General features: G+C 39.8%; 1 protein-coding gene across 4 annotated transcripts in view; it reads right to left on the bottom strand.

The window, feature by feature from the left end:
• Window positions 1–15,267, bottom strand: part of mrpl13 (mitochondrial ribosomal protein L13) — a 194,865-nt gene that overhangs the window by 143,425 nt on the left and 36,173 nt on the right. For all 4 annotated transcript variants that reach the window (XM_070888813.1, XM_070888820.1, XM_070888806.1 and 1 more), the window contains one exon: window positions 12,739–12,862. In XM_070888813.1, coding sequence (XP_070744914.1) covers window positions 12,739–12,817 — 79 coding nt within the window. In that variant the 5' untranslated portion in view covers window positions 12,818–12,862. The remainder of the gene's footprint in view (window positions 1–12,738; window positions 12,863–15,267) is intronic.

Below are 15,267 nucleotides of genomic sequence, written 5' to 3'. Positions count from 1 at the left end.
GATGAGGGGTGATCTTATAGAAACATTTAAAATAATGAAAAGGATAGACAAGATAGAGGCAGAGAGATTGTTTCCACTGGTCGGGGAGACTAGAACTAGGGGGCACAGCCTCAAAATATGGGGGAGCCAATTTAAAACCGAGTTGAGAAGGAATTTCTTCTCCCAGAGGGTTGTGAATCTGTGGAATTCGCTGCCCAAGGAAGCAGTTGAGGCTAAGCTCATTGAATGTATTCAAATCACAGATAGATAGATTTTTAACCAATAAGGGAATTAAGGGTTATGGGGAGCGGGCGGGTAAGTGGAGCTGAGTCCATGGCCAGATCAGCCATGATCTTGTTGAATGGCGGAGCAGGCTCGAGGGGCTAGATGGCCTACTCCCGTTCCTAATTCTTATGTTCTTATGTTATAAACAGTGCAGAATGGTAAAAATGATAACTACTTTTAATTTAAAAAAAAAAAATTTTTATTGCAAGATGTTTGCGCTTTTCCTTGCACACTCCGAGAATGTCGACATACATTTCAGTTTATACAAAACCGGTTTGTAATACTGGAGCACATGTTCACCTATTCAAAATTTCTATTTAACATTTCCTTAGCTGAAAACTCAATAAAATAACAATGTTAGCAAATTCAAAAGATCTGTGTCTGTTTATGACAACATAATTAATGTCGGTCTCCATGTTGTTTCAGCTAATTAAGCAAGATATGACAGAAACAAATTAAAAACGATTCCAATTATTATCTTTAGCCGACAGTCCTGGCTCAGTTGGTAACACTCTTGCCTTGGTGTCAGAAGGTTGTTGGTTCAAGTTCCACTCCAGAGACTTGAGCGCATAATCTAAGCGGACTCACTGGTGCAGTACTGAGGGAATCGCTGCACTGTCGTAAGTGCCATATTTCGGATGAGACGTTAAACTGAAGTCCCGTCTGCACTCTCAAGCGGATGTAAAAGGTCCTATGACACTATTTCGAAGAAGAACAGAGGTGTTCTCCCTGGTGCACTGGCCAATAACTATCGTTCAACCAACATTACTAAGTACAAATGATCTGTCGCAATCACATTGCTGTCTGTAGGAGCTGGCGGTGCGCAAATTGACTGCCGCATTTCCTACATTACAACAATGACTACACTTCAAAAGTACATCATAGGCTGTAAAGCACTTTGGGTCATTCTGAGGGAGTGCTGCACTTTCAGAAGCACGATCTTTGGATGAGATGTTAAACTGAGGCCCCATCTGCCCTCTCAGGTGGACATTACGGATCCCACGGCACCATCCGAAGAGGAGGAGATCTTCCAGTGTCCTGGCCAATACATATCCCTCAACCTAAAATGGATAAACTAGTCATTTATTTTATTGCTACTTGTGGGATCTCCTCTCGCTGAGAAGTTCTTCATAGCTGTTCACCTCAATACTTGCGAAAAGGTTTGACTGATGAAAGAACGCCTTGGGTGGGAACTAATTATACACCCTGTGGCTCTGTGACCTATTATATTTTTGCCCCCGAAAACGTAGATGAAGGGGCCAAGACCCATTGCACAAGAGTACACCAGTGTTTTCAAAAGATTAGCAGAGGTGAGAAAAATTAAGACTTAGTGATTACGTGATACCAAGCGTGGGTTTTAAGACTTTTAAATCTGCAGATTGTAGGCTGAGGAAAGTAAGGAGCTTCACAATTTTGAGATCCCGAAAAAGAACAAGGTGGAGCGTGACTGGGCGATGTGTCTTGATTTTAACAAAGTGAAAATATAGAGCAATTCCAATTCAAATGCTTGAAATGGTGCAAACACAGGTTGCTGACACGGACACATTATTTTTAACATCTGTACTTTGTGGGAGCAATATAATTGTGAGAACGTTTTCCTTGGATTGTTAAGTTTTCACAACAAATAGCTTCTCCAATACTTTATTTTTTTTAATTCTAAAGGAAGCCAGAGGGAGTTGTACTAATACTCCCTTCTGGTCATGTCAAGTAGATGGCCCCTGCAGCTCACTGCTTATCAGATGACAACTGCAGTGCTGTATTTCATAGAGAGAGACATTTGAAAAATAATGCAAATGTCAAAAACTTTTTCTGGAAACACAGAATCTTTGTTCAAATTGAAACAAAATTCTACACAGAAATGCTTTACCACATCAATCATATTGAATGACATATTTGAGAGTCTTTAATAAATGGAATCCCATAGACCTTCAGTTTCAATAATTGCGACCATGTGTTCAGAAATCTTGGGTCTCTCGATTAGACTCAAATACGTGTGCAACAAACCCATAGGACCCGATAGCTAAATCAGATTACTGACACCACAAAGTGTTCTCCCAACATGGGTGCAAATAGGGCTAGTTATTTTATAAAACAAAATATTAGGACAGTTCATGTCGAAAGGGGGTGTGGTGAAGAGAATTGTATCCTTTTACTATCATCAGGTGACACTATTTGCGCTATCTATTGACAGCACATCAGCTCAAACATTCCTTTTCTTAATTAAAAAAAATACATAACTTGGGGCAACTGGAGATTTGATACCTCTTACATATTTGACCTTCTGAGGTCACTCATCAGTTCTAATGTTTGAATAACTTCACTGTACATGGTAAAACACTTAACCATTTATCAGTTAACACTGAACTTTAATTAAAAAAAAGGCTGTTTGGTTACCGTATATAATACTTTGTGCAAAAAAATGTCTATTCTGCTTTCATGAAGTATTTGATGTTCTAATACTTGTATGCATTACTGAGAAAAAGCAACAATGGAAGTTTTAAACTATAGCCTATTGTACAAAACAACATTTTTCCAGAGAGATCCGTAATAAAGGAGTTACTAAAAATTAAAAAGAGAAAACTTTCATGGTTTGCTTTAGGAAAAAATTAATCTTTCAAACTTGAATATTCCATGGGCGACTAATTGAATAATCATAGCATCTAATACAATTCTTAAAATTAGTGCACAGAAAGCAGCTTAGGATCATTCCCCAAACCTAGCAAACCCAAAATTACTATTTGAATAGCCACAAATTTAGTGAGATCACACTGTGATTAAATGCATCTAAGGTAGGCCAAACATTACAATAACCAATTAAGAACAAACTTGTATTTTTTAATAACAGCTTATCACATCCTCAAGACATTACAGAGTGCTTGACAAACAATGGATCAAGTATTTAGGCAATGAGTACTTTTGAATGCTGAGTCTGACTATCGGACAAATATTATACACAATGGCAGCCAGTGGAGAACATATGCTGCCAGCCGTTCATTGCCCACGGATTTTGCACTGAAACTTGCTATGACTAGAGAGCCATTTCAACGCAGCGCCCCATACAGGGGATCTGAAAGATGTGGGAACAGAGCAAGCAACTGTGTATCTCCTTAACCAATCAGATTGAAGAACTGTTCATGAGCAGCACAGAGTATGAATCAGGAAGTGTAAGTTCGAATAGTTAATTTAATATAAACTCATGTACAGAAAGCAAAATAAAGAGGGAAAGAAAGATGGGATTAAGAGAGCGATAAAAGAGAAAGAAAAAGTGAGAGTTTAAAAAAAATGTCTAACTATAATTAAAATCTGAAGGAATGAAACTCTGTACTTGTAAAAGTTAATTTTGAGTGCCAGAGAGGTGGCTTGACAATAATTAAGACTCATCATGCTGTTGCCGTAATAGACAAGCCCTAACTTTTTCTGGCAAGTTTAGTGGGTATCTAGAAGTATCGAAGCTTCATACTATTCCATATATTTCAATGTTGATTCTCTCGCTGAGGTACCGGTATAGCGCAGCTTCTGGAGGAGCAGGACAACTCAGACAGCAACTTCCTGATTTCTGCGTTTAACTGCACAAGTGCGGTCACTGGAAGTTGCTGTCCGATTTCCACTTTAATAACGGTGAGTACTGTTAGCCTCAGCATTATTTTTACAGCAAAATCCGGCCACTAGTCTTCTAATAACTTTTGGAATATATTCTTGATGAAACAAAAAGACCAGTGCATGTTTTGCATCAAGTTCATGATGTGATATATTCACAGAGCACAGCACACACAGCTCCTAACATGGCAGGCAGCTCTGTCGGAAGCCTCCAGAACAGCCTGGTTCTGTTTATTATTAACTCTGCAGTTGCAGTACACAATACGTCCACATCCACAATGTGGAGCTACAAACATTACAAGCTTACAGACATTAACACTTCTCCCTCCTTAATGAAGAAGTTATTATAACAAACATCATACATAACTTTCATGTTTATACATAACACGGGATATAGACTTTTTTTTTATACCATATTTACAAATTTAACTTTACCACTTGTTTTCTGTTTGGAAGAGGATACCTTCGCTCTCGAACAGAACCTTCCAACCATGGTGTCGATTTCACACTCATTCGAGGCTCATCCTGAGGAACGTTTTCCTCCACGGAATTTCCTTGATTTTCATTTGAACTCACTCTAACTTCAGGCTCTTTGTTTTCCTGACTCGGACTCAGACTTTCATTCTGATTCTCTCCTGGATTTGTTTCCAGTACATTGGATTTAGAATTTGCTACTGGTGTATCAAAACTATCTGATGAGTCAGAAATAATTGAATCATTCCCACCTTCAACTCTTTTCATGTCTGCAGGTAAAATATCAATATGAACAAACCTAACCTGTCCATTATCAAACATCTTTACCAAATGTGCGAGAACCACATATCTTCACCACTCTTCCTAGTAACCACTTTAACCATTTATGGTGATGGTTCTTCACTCTCACCTTCTGGTTTAATTTCACACTTCTCTCTTTTACTCTACCTCTATCAGGATTCTCTTTCTGTCTTAATTGTGTTTCTTCTACGGACTGTGCCAAATTTGGTTTTAACAACAAGAATCTGGTTCGTGGCTGTCGCTTGAGAAACAACTCTGCTGGTGTTGTACCAGTAGTTGTATGAGGAGTATTTCGATATGTAATCAAAAAATTAGCCAATTGTGATCCAATGACAACTGTCGTTTCCTTGGATTTGGATCTAACATTTGTTTTATGATGGCACGTTTTACAATTTGTACAGTGCGCTCTGCTGCACCATTTGAAGCAGGATGGTATGGTGGAACCTTGATATGTTTCACACCATTTTTGCTCGTGAATTGTGCAAATTCTTCTGAACGAAATGGTGGTCCATTATCCGAAACAATTTCTTCAGGGAGGCCAAATGAAGAAAATAATCTTCATAAAATGCCCAATGTTTTATTACTTGTTATTTTCCACATTGGGAACACCTCAACCCACTTCGAATGGCTATCAATCACAATGAACAATTGTTGTCCTTCTAACTCAGCAAAATCAATGTGTAGCCTTTGCCACACCCTGGGAGACCATTTCCATGGCTGTAATGGCACTGATGGTAGCTTGCTTACCGATTGACATATTGTACACTGACTCACGATGTACTCTATATCTTTATCAAGACCTGGCCACCATAAATAACTGCGTGCAAAACTCTTGGTCAAGCACATTCCCAGGTGCTGGTCATGGAGGTCTCCTAATAATTTGGACCTGAATTTATTTGGTATAACCATTCTTGCACCCCACATGATACAATCTTTATCGACTGATAATTCATTCCTACGAATGAAGAATGGATGTGTATCTTTGTCTGTTACCTGGTTTGGCCATCCATTTGCAATATACTCATGCACCTTTGACATCACTGGGTCACGTTTGATTGCTCTCCCAATCTCTTCAGCTGTGACTGGCAGTTCATCAATGTATGAAAAATAAAACACTTCTTCCCTATCGGGTGTAACTTGTGATGGGAAAGGCAATCTAGACATTTGCGTCAGCATTACTGTGATCAGCTGATTGTCTATGTTCAATATCATATGTATATGCTGACAAAATCAAAGCCCATCTCTGCATTCGGGCTGCAGCTAATGTTGGAATTGGGGACTTTGAATGGAGGATTGCTGTTAGGGGCTTATGGTCCGTAACGATGGTGAAACTTCCTGACCCCAAAAATTAATGCCAACACTTCCCTTTCAATGTGCGCATAATTACTCTCACTGGCACTGAGAGTGCATGAAGTGAAAGCAATTGGTCTCTCCTCCCCACTACATGATACATGAGACATCTTTGCCCCAACTCCATATGGAGGGGCATCACATGCTAGCTTAATCTCCTTAGATATGTCATAGTGAACTAACATGGTGCTCTCTACCATTTTAGTAATTTGCTTTTACACTTCTTGAATGCTATATCGCATTCTTTTGACCACTTTCAATGGACCTGTTTTTTCAAAAGTTCATTCAGTGGATGTAATACTGTAGCCAAATTTGATAGGAACTTCCCATAATAGTTCAAAAGACCCAAGAATGAACGAAGTTCAGTGACATTCCTGGGAGTGGGTGCATTTCTGATTGCATTCAGTTTTTCCTTGATCGGATGTAAACCATCTTTATCTATTCTGTACTCCCAAGTACTCCACTGAGTTTTAAAATAACTCACACTTACGAGCAGACACTCGTACTCTGTGCTTCTCTAGCCATTTGAGGACTTAATTCAATATGTTATTATGAATTTGCCTATTTGGTGCTAAAATTAGTATGTCATCCAAATAACATGCTACCCCTTCAATACCTTGCAAAATCTGGTTCATCACCCCTTGGAATATGGCAGGGGCAGAAGACACTCCAAACGGTAGCCTATTAAATTGATATAGGCCTAGATGAGTATTTATAGTCAAACATGACTTGGACTCCTCATCTAGTTCAAGCTGTAAATAGGCATTCGTAAGATCGAGTTTTGAGAAGATCTGACCACCTGTCAGTGTTGTGAACAAATCTTCTATATTCGGCAATGTATTAGGGACATTACCCTCTAGACTCTGGTTTACGGTTACTTTATAATCACCACACAATCTTATCTTACCATCGGACTTAGGTACAACAACAATGGGTGCAGTCTAATTACATCGATCTATCTTACAAATAATGTTCTCAGTCTCTAGTCTTTTGAGTTCTTGCTCAACTTTCTCCTTGAGTGCATATGGTACGGAATGTGCCTTGTAGTAAACTGATCTAGCGTCCTTCTGTACCCTGACACTCGCCTTGAAGCCTTGGATCGGACTGCCCGTTTTGCAGAACACCTTCGGATACTTCTTGATAACCTCATCAGTTGATGAAAATCTCGCTTCCACACAGAAAATCTCACTCCAATCCAGCTTCAGTGAGCTCAACCAATTTCTTCCTAGTAAGGCAGGCTCGTCTCCTTTCACTACTATTAGAGGCAAGTTCTGAAATTGATCTTTATATTTCACCGGTACGGTGATACGACCTACCACAGGAATTTTCTCTCCCGAGTAGCCTCGCAGCTCTATCTTGGATTTCTCCAGTTGGAAATCACGCAATTTGTCGAGGTACAGCAACTCCCGTACTACACTCACCTGTGTCGATTTCCATTGGTATCTTGAATCCTGCAACAGCTATTTGGATTTTGAAATTTTCCGAATCGCTGTCCGTTAACCTCATGCTCCTGATGATGTGTAACTAACATCTCCTCGTCCTGTTGTTGTTCTTCCATGCTATGTAGTCTCTTGGAATTTCTACTCATAGCTTTGAACACTGATTTACCCTTCAGTCGGCATGCCTTTGCAAGATGCCCAGTCTTTCTGTAGAAGAAATACTCTGCCTTCACGTATGGACAACTTTGAGCAATGTGTTGTCCCAGGCACCTATAGCACGACTTCGACGCTCTGTTAGAATTTCCAGTTTCTGAGACTTTGGGCCCCCACCGTCTTTTACTTTGAACCTGCACGTGATTTACCTCGGTTGACTGACGACTGTAATTATTATTTAATTCTCGAGAATATTGTTCGGCCATGCCCATCGACCTTCATGTCTGACAAACAATCTCAAAAGTCAAGTCATCCGTCGTCAATAACTTCCTTCTGATCGCATTATTTTTCACCCCACAAACAAAACGATCCCGTAATGCTCGGTTTTGAAAGTTTCCAAAATTACAGTGCATCGATAGCTTTTTTAATGCTACGATGTAATCACTGATACTTTCATCAGTCTTTTGACTCCGAATTCCGAAACGATAGCTTTCAGCAATTTCTAACGGTTTGGGGTTATAGTGCTGTTCCAGCTTCGTTAAAATCTCTTTAAGCATTGTGTCCTTTGGCTCGTCAGGCACAAGCAGATTTACAAGGGTTTCATACAATGCCGGACCTGCCACTGAAAAGAAGATCGCTTTCTTACGTTCTAACACAGCCCGGTTCTGGACTGCATTGTCTGGAACTTTGATTATGTTATTTGCAGTGAAATAAATTTCTAGCCGATCCACATACGCTTTAAAACGTTCCCGGTCGTGTCTATGTTCACCCAAATGTCCCATTACAACTGCCATTTTAATCTCTAGCTGTTCACACCGTGTGCTGTATTTTACCTTGGATTTTTGTAGCTTTTTCCAAAGACAGAAACTTCCAAAGTCTCTCTGTCGGCTGGCTGAATCCTTCACCAACAAAATTTAAGCTTTAAATCATCCGAAAAATCCCCTCTCATCGCCAAATGTGATATAATCACAGAGCACAGTACACACAGCTCCTAACATGGCAGGCAGCTCTGTCGGAAGCTTCCGGAACAGCCTGGTTCTGTTTATTATTAACTCTACAATTGCAGTACACAATACGTCCACATCCACAGTGTGGAGCTAAAAACATAACAAGCTTACAGACATTACACATGACAACAGTGCTGAAGCTTGGAGACTGTACCTTGTACTTTTTAAAACTTCTCTTGGATCTTATCTATTCAAGTTTTTAACTAAAATATTGAAACCAGCTGCAACTCCACCCATGAAGCCCTTCAAAAAAAATGAATACACTATTTATTACCAGATATCCTTTATTTAAATTAAAATGAGTGCAGTCCATTAATAAGTTTGCACGTTTAAAGTTGGAGATATGTACAAAGCTAAATGTATCGTGAAAGTCTATGCTGAATGGAATCTCTATGGTCTAATTGAGTTGTCAGTTTTTCCTAGGATGTTTAAAGCCAGCGGTGAGAATGAGGTACTCTTTTGGCTATATATCACATCCAGGAGGATTGCAACACTGGTTTACACATTACAGATCTTCTATGCCACTGGGGAAATTATTTTCCAACCCTGCCACAAATGCCCAAACCCTTCCCAGCTAACAGCAGGATGGAAAAGGTGGTTACTTTTTCTTTAAGCATTCTGCCTTTCGGAGTGCAATGCAGTTATGAACCCATGAAGCCCACAAACTGAATGATAGTCACATCAAACAGGTCACAGCACGAACAAAATCTCCTACCAGCCACTCCACCTTTCTGTAACTTAAGACATTGGCCCTGAATTCGTGTCTGTAAGGACCCCGCAAGTTCCAGGTTTAGACACGTGAAGTGCATGTGCCTAAACCCGGAACTTGCTGTCGGTCAAGAATCCTCTTGATAGATCGCATGCATCCGAAGGTAAAGGACCTTCGCGGGCAGCGACTTGGGCTATTTGCCCAACTCCTGCCCAGTGAATGTCCTTGAAATTCTTACGACTGATAAAAGCAGGCGTAATATGCAAATTTATATTTCAAAAAATAAATTATTGTTTTTAAATAATTAATTAAATTCCATTTTGGTTAATTTTAAATATGTGACGTTTCAAAATATATCTATTTTAGGTGCTTGTGTGTTTTTTTTGGGGGGGGGGAATCCCCATTCATACTTATGGTGGATTCCAATATACGGAACTCACCATAAGTATGAATGGGAATTCCCTCTACTTTGATTGGTTGGGCCAGCCCATGTCATCCCAGGGATGCGTGCGAAGTGCTTATGTCCCTGGGATACGTGGGCCTCTCCACAGTGCTTTGCGTAGTGGCCCAGGGCCACAAGTCTCCGTACCTCCAGGGCCACCAGATAAATTCGTAGACATTTTTCAGGTCGGAGACATTTGCCCGTAGGAAGCCTCCAACCACAATTTCTGGGCCAAAAAAAGAAAACTTAAAAATGATAATAAACACTATTTTTGAAATAATGACAACAGGACTTGGATATGGTATTAATAAATAAATAAATACAAAATGTAGTAGTAGGTCTCAGCAGTTATGCCATCTCGCATCGCTCAATGGTTTATTTACACTAACCTACCAATGAGTTAATTTTCTATATCACTTATCAATCAGGCAAGTCATTTCTCATGTCAAAAACAGCTTAAAACAGGGGTTAGGTATGGGAGGTAACCTGTGCAGCAAATTCCCCATTTGTGGAAAATAGCTTAATAGGATATTATTCTCCTGAACTGAGTTGACACATGTGCAGAATGACTGCAGATCTGCAGAATGACGGGCTTGCTTATCATGATGTGTTTACCAAGACGTTGCATCTGCAAAGTAGTCATGATGATTCTGCACTTATCTGGTGTAGCAAGATTTGCTCAGATGAAAATAATTTGCTGGCCAAAACCTCAGGAGTCCCCAAAAGTGCCTGTTTCTAGTTCTCATTTAGGCTGCCGCCATAATGCACAAGCTCCCTAATAAAATATTAACATGCCAGCTTTCAAAGTTGCCACGCAAAACTAACCTGCTGCACATTTTATTGGCCAGTGCATGCAGGGGGGCGGGTGGGGGGAAAGAGATGCTCAAGTGGGAAATGCATCCTTATAACAGTTATTGTGCAGAGATTAGAGACCTAAGTGGACTCAACGGGAGTGACAATCTCAAACTAGTGTTTTCATTGACTTCAAATCGCACAATCGGGCAAGAAATCACAACCTATGTAGTTACTGTTGACAAGTCACAGGATCTGCCCTGCAATTGTCATGCTGTGACAAATCACTTGTCCTTGTCACCTGGCTATAGCACTCAGCGAAAAGATTCACGAGTAGAACTAACAGCTGATTAGTCAGTTAGGATTTGGTGAACTGAGCACTTCTTGTTTATAACAATCAGCTGGAGCATTGTATTTCATACAAGAACTATGCACGTGGATTATACATAGAAACTTTGGAAGTGTTCCAAATTATAAATGTATCCCAAGAAATCCACTTGAAATCTGAACCCAACGAATTTGTAAATGCCTCACATGCAGCAGGAGAGTTTTTTAATATCTCCCCAAAAACAAAAATGGAACAGGAGGAGAATAAACAACTTGCATTTATCTAGCACCTTTAACATAGTAAAATGTTCCAAGGCGCTTCACAGGAACAGACAAAATTTGACACCGAGCCACATAAGGAGATATTAGGACAGATGACCAAAAGCATGGTCAAACAGGTAGGTTTTAACATGCATCTTAAAAGGAAGAGAGAGGTAGAGAAGCAGAGAGGTCCAAGGAGAGAATTCCATACCTAGGGCCTAAGCAGCTGAAGGCACGGCCACCAATAGTGGGGCGAAGGAAATTAGGGATGCTCAAGAGGCCAGAATAGGAGGAATGTAGAGATCTTGGAGAGTAGTAGGGCTGGAGGAAGTTACAGAGTTAGGGAGGGCGATCTCATGAAGGGACTTGAACACACATAAGAACTCACAAATAATGTAAACCACTAGGTTTGTAACTTGTGTGACAAAGGTATAATCTTAGGCTTCAACAATGCAATAAACTTCCAAACTGTAATCATGCCACCATCTAGTGGCAATATTTAACTATTACAATCAGCTTTCAGAATGCCGCTTTCAACTTATCATTTCACTTACTGTGTGTCTGGAGGATCAATATTTAAGAAACAAGCACAATTCTAGTTGCAAAGTATTGCTCTTTTTCATGATCTCAATTGAAAAGAGTTTTTTGTTAAATAATTTCAGGTTTAAATTTGTCTTCTTTGTTAGCACTTATCATAGAGCAGAGACAATCTGCACAATCAATTCCTAAATCAGCTGCAATAGAATTTCTTTACAAGATTATTTAAAAAAGAAAGACTTGCATTTATATATCGTCTTTCACGACCACCGGACGTCTCAAAGCACTTTACAGCCAATGAAGTACTTTTGGAGTGTAGTCACTGTTGTAATGTGGGAAATGCAGCAGCTAAATTGCACACAGCAAGCTCCCACAAACAGCAATGTGATAATGACCAGATAATTTATTATAGTGATGTTGGTTGAGGGATAAATATTGGCCAGGACACCGGGGATAACTCCCCTGCTCTTCTTTGAAGTAGTGACATGGGATCTTTTACGTCCACCTGAGAGGGCAGATGGTGTCTCGGTTTAACAGCTCATCCGAAATACGGCACCTCCGACAGTGCAGCACTCCCTCAGCACTGCACTGGAGTGTCAGCCTAGATTTGTGCTCAAGTCCCTGGAGTTAGGAGGCATCAAGGCGCTTCACGGCCAACAATTTATTTTGAAATTATAGTCACTGCTGTTTTGTAAGCAATGATATGAACAGTCACTCTATAGAGATGCCTTTTTGCAGAAGGATTCAATGAATTTGTAGCAGTTTTGTGCGGCACTTGGCAAAATGCTTTCAGTGGAGCTCATTTAGTTGAGCACAGAACCAAACATCAGCATTTATTTGGAAAAGCCTGCCAGTAGTTCAAATAAGGGACACATTATATTGAGAGAATATACTGGTTTGAATCTCGTAACCATTCAAATTAGTCAAAGATGTTACACAACACTTGTGCAGGTGCTGTTCTTCCAGTATCATTCATCTGTATCATTTGCAGTGCAGCAATTCCACTTACCTTTAGTAGCTGCCAGAAGCTCAGGTTGCTAGTGAAAGATTACATTCAGAGAGGTAGCAAAGATTTTGGATACTTACTCAGTGCATGGTAGATGGGTTTATGTTTCCCCTGTAGTCTGACTGAGCACATTGTAGCAATTTTTCCAGGTGGCTGCATCTTGGCATCAATCAAATACCAAATCTTTGAAAAGGAGGCCCATTGCTAGAACAAAGAGGGGGAAATGGTTTCCAGAAGAAATCACATAATTGACATAAATAGCTGAGCGTAACCTCAAAATTATATAGCACATTATACATCATGTTTAGAAATCACTGGTTAAGCCTCAGCTGGAGGATTATGTCCAATTTTGGGCACCACACATTAGGAGGGATATCAAGGCCTTTGAGAGGGTGCAGAGATTTTCTAGAATGGTACCAGGGATGAGGGACTTCAGTTAAGTGAACTAGAGTAACTGGGGTAGTTCTCCTTAGAGCAGAGAAGGTTATGAGGAGATTTCACAGACATATTCAAAATCGTGAAGGGTTTTGATAAGAGTAAATAAGGAGAAACTGCTTCCACTGGCAGGAGAATTGGTAACCAGATGACACAGATTTAAGGTAATTGGCAAAAGAACCAGAGGGCAGATGAGGGGAACTGTTTTTACACAGCAAGCTATAATGATCTAGAATGCACTGCCTGAAAGGGCAATGGATGCAGATTCAGTCGTAACTTTCAAAATGGAATTGAATATACACTTGCAAAAGAAAAATTTGCAGGACTAAGAAAGAAAGATTTGCATTTATACAGCACCTTTCACAACCACCGGACATCTCAAAGTGCTTTACAGCCAATTAAGTACTTTTGGAATGTAGTCACTGTTGTAATGTGGGAAACTATTGGAAAAGAGAGTGTGCCTAATTGGATAGTTCTTTCAAAGAGCCGCACAGACATGATGGATCGAATGGCCTCCTTCTGTGGTCTATGATTCAAAATTTAAATAAATGCCACCAATTCCAGATCTATACTGCGAACTGAACTACTGAAGGAGGCGAGCAGTGCCGAAAGGGACTATGGAGCATTGGTCCCCGCTGGGACTTGAACATTTCCTGTTGTGGCCATCCCCGAAATGTCTGCAAAGTGAATTCTCCAATGCTGTATAGCAAACAAATAAAAACTTCAATTTGAGCAAAAAAGAAACAACATGAACGACATAATGGAACAACTTTTGAGGGCCCCATGGGATACAAATTTATACCTGATGTTTGATTCATCTGAGACCATCTGATGAAGTCACCCATTAATTCAAATTTAATGGGTTTTAATATTTGCTTTATAACCATACATTAACCTAACTCGTCTTGCAGTGTGTTACCACATCAAATGGCTTTTTCTTAGGGAACTCAATCTGAACTTGTGCAAATGACAAATCGGTTAAACTAGAAGGATTCAAAGGCATTAGAACTATCAACACAGCAGAACCAATAGCTAATACTGCATACAGTGTTTACTGAAGTTTTTTTCTTTCATAAAGCCTGTGCAAAATGCTTTTCATGTGTTGGATCACAGCACAGTGAACACACTTCGGTGTCAGAATGCATTCACTGAACAACTAGACCAATCACATTCTAAGCATCGCTGTTCCTTTGGTGAATGTGCTGGTTTCAATCTAGCAGGCCAGTGTTAATTTCAGATTCCTTAATATCTGCACAACACATATAATCAAGTTGTTAGGTACAAACAGAATGATTCTCGTAAGGCACTAGATACAATTTCTTTCCCTACCAAAATGATCTATGAAATACTAGACCAATGTGCCTGAATGTTATGGTAAGAGAAATCCTGCCCGTTTTAAAATTTCAAGTTATAATGAACTGCAGTGGTTTCATGATCAGGCTTCCCCTTATGTATTATACACAGTGTTTTTCTGCAAGTAATCATCATTTTAATTTAAAAACCCAGAGCTGTCACCTTAGTTGCAAACATAATTCAAGGTACAGTTTTAAATTTTGAAACAGAACCCACCACCCTGATCCATGTCGGAATTTGTTGTCACTGCATTCATGATGCAGAAACCCAGCCCAACTCAATCCCTCCACTGTCTCTACATCACAATTCCATTCCCAAAAGAGCAGAATTTCAGCAGTACAAAATTTTAGTACTTCATCTGTTTAGAAAACATTTATGTCAGACTTAACTCTCACTTATTACAGCTGCTGATTATCCATCTTAGTGCACACTTTGATGCATCTCATTCTTTAAATAAACACACCTTCATGTGTTTTCATGCACAACACGTTCTTCAGTAACAACTTGCATTTAAATAGCGCCTTAAATGTAGTAAAACATCCCAAGGTGCTTCACAGGCGTGTTATCAAAGTTTGACACCGAACCATATAAGGGGATATTAGGAGAGGTTGGTTTTAAGGAGCGTCGTAAAGGAGGAAAGAGAGTTGGAGAGGTTTAGGGAGGGAATTCCAGAGCTTAGGGCCTTGGCAGCAGAAGGTACAGATATTACCAATTTTATTTAATGAAAAATTAATGTCACTCACAAAAATGAAATTATTAGTAACTTAAACTCATGCATGTAATTTGTCTACTACTATCCTTCTGGCTGGAGGAGGGCAGGG

Source organism: Pristiophorus japonicus, chromosome 1, assembly GCF_044704955.1.
Source record: "Pristiophorus japonicus isolate sPriJap1 chromosome 1, sPriJap1.hap1, whole genome shotgun sequence".
Taxonomy (NCBI): Eukaryota; Metazoa; Chordata; class Chondrichthyes; family Pristiophoridae; genus Pristiophorus; species Pristiophorus japonicus.
The sequence above is the reverse complement of the archived record's forward strand: the minus strand, read 5'-3'. Positions and strand labels throughout refer to the sequence as shown.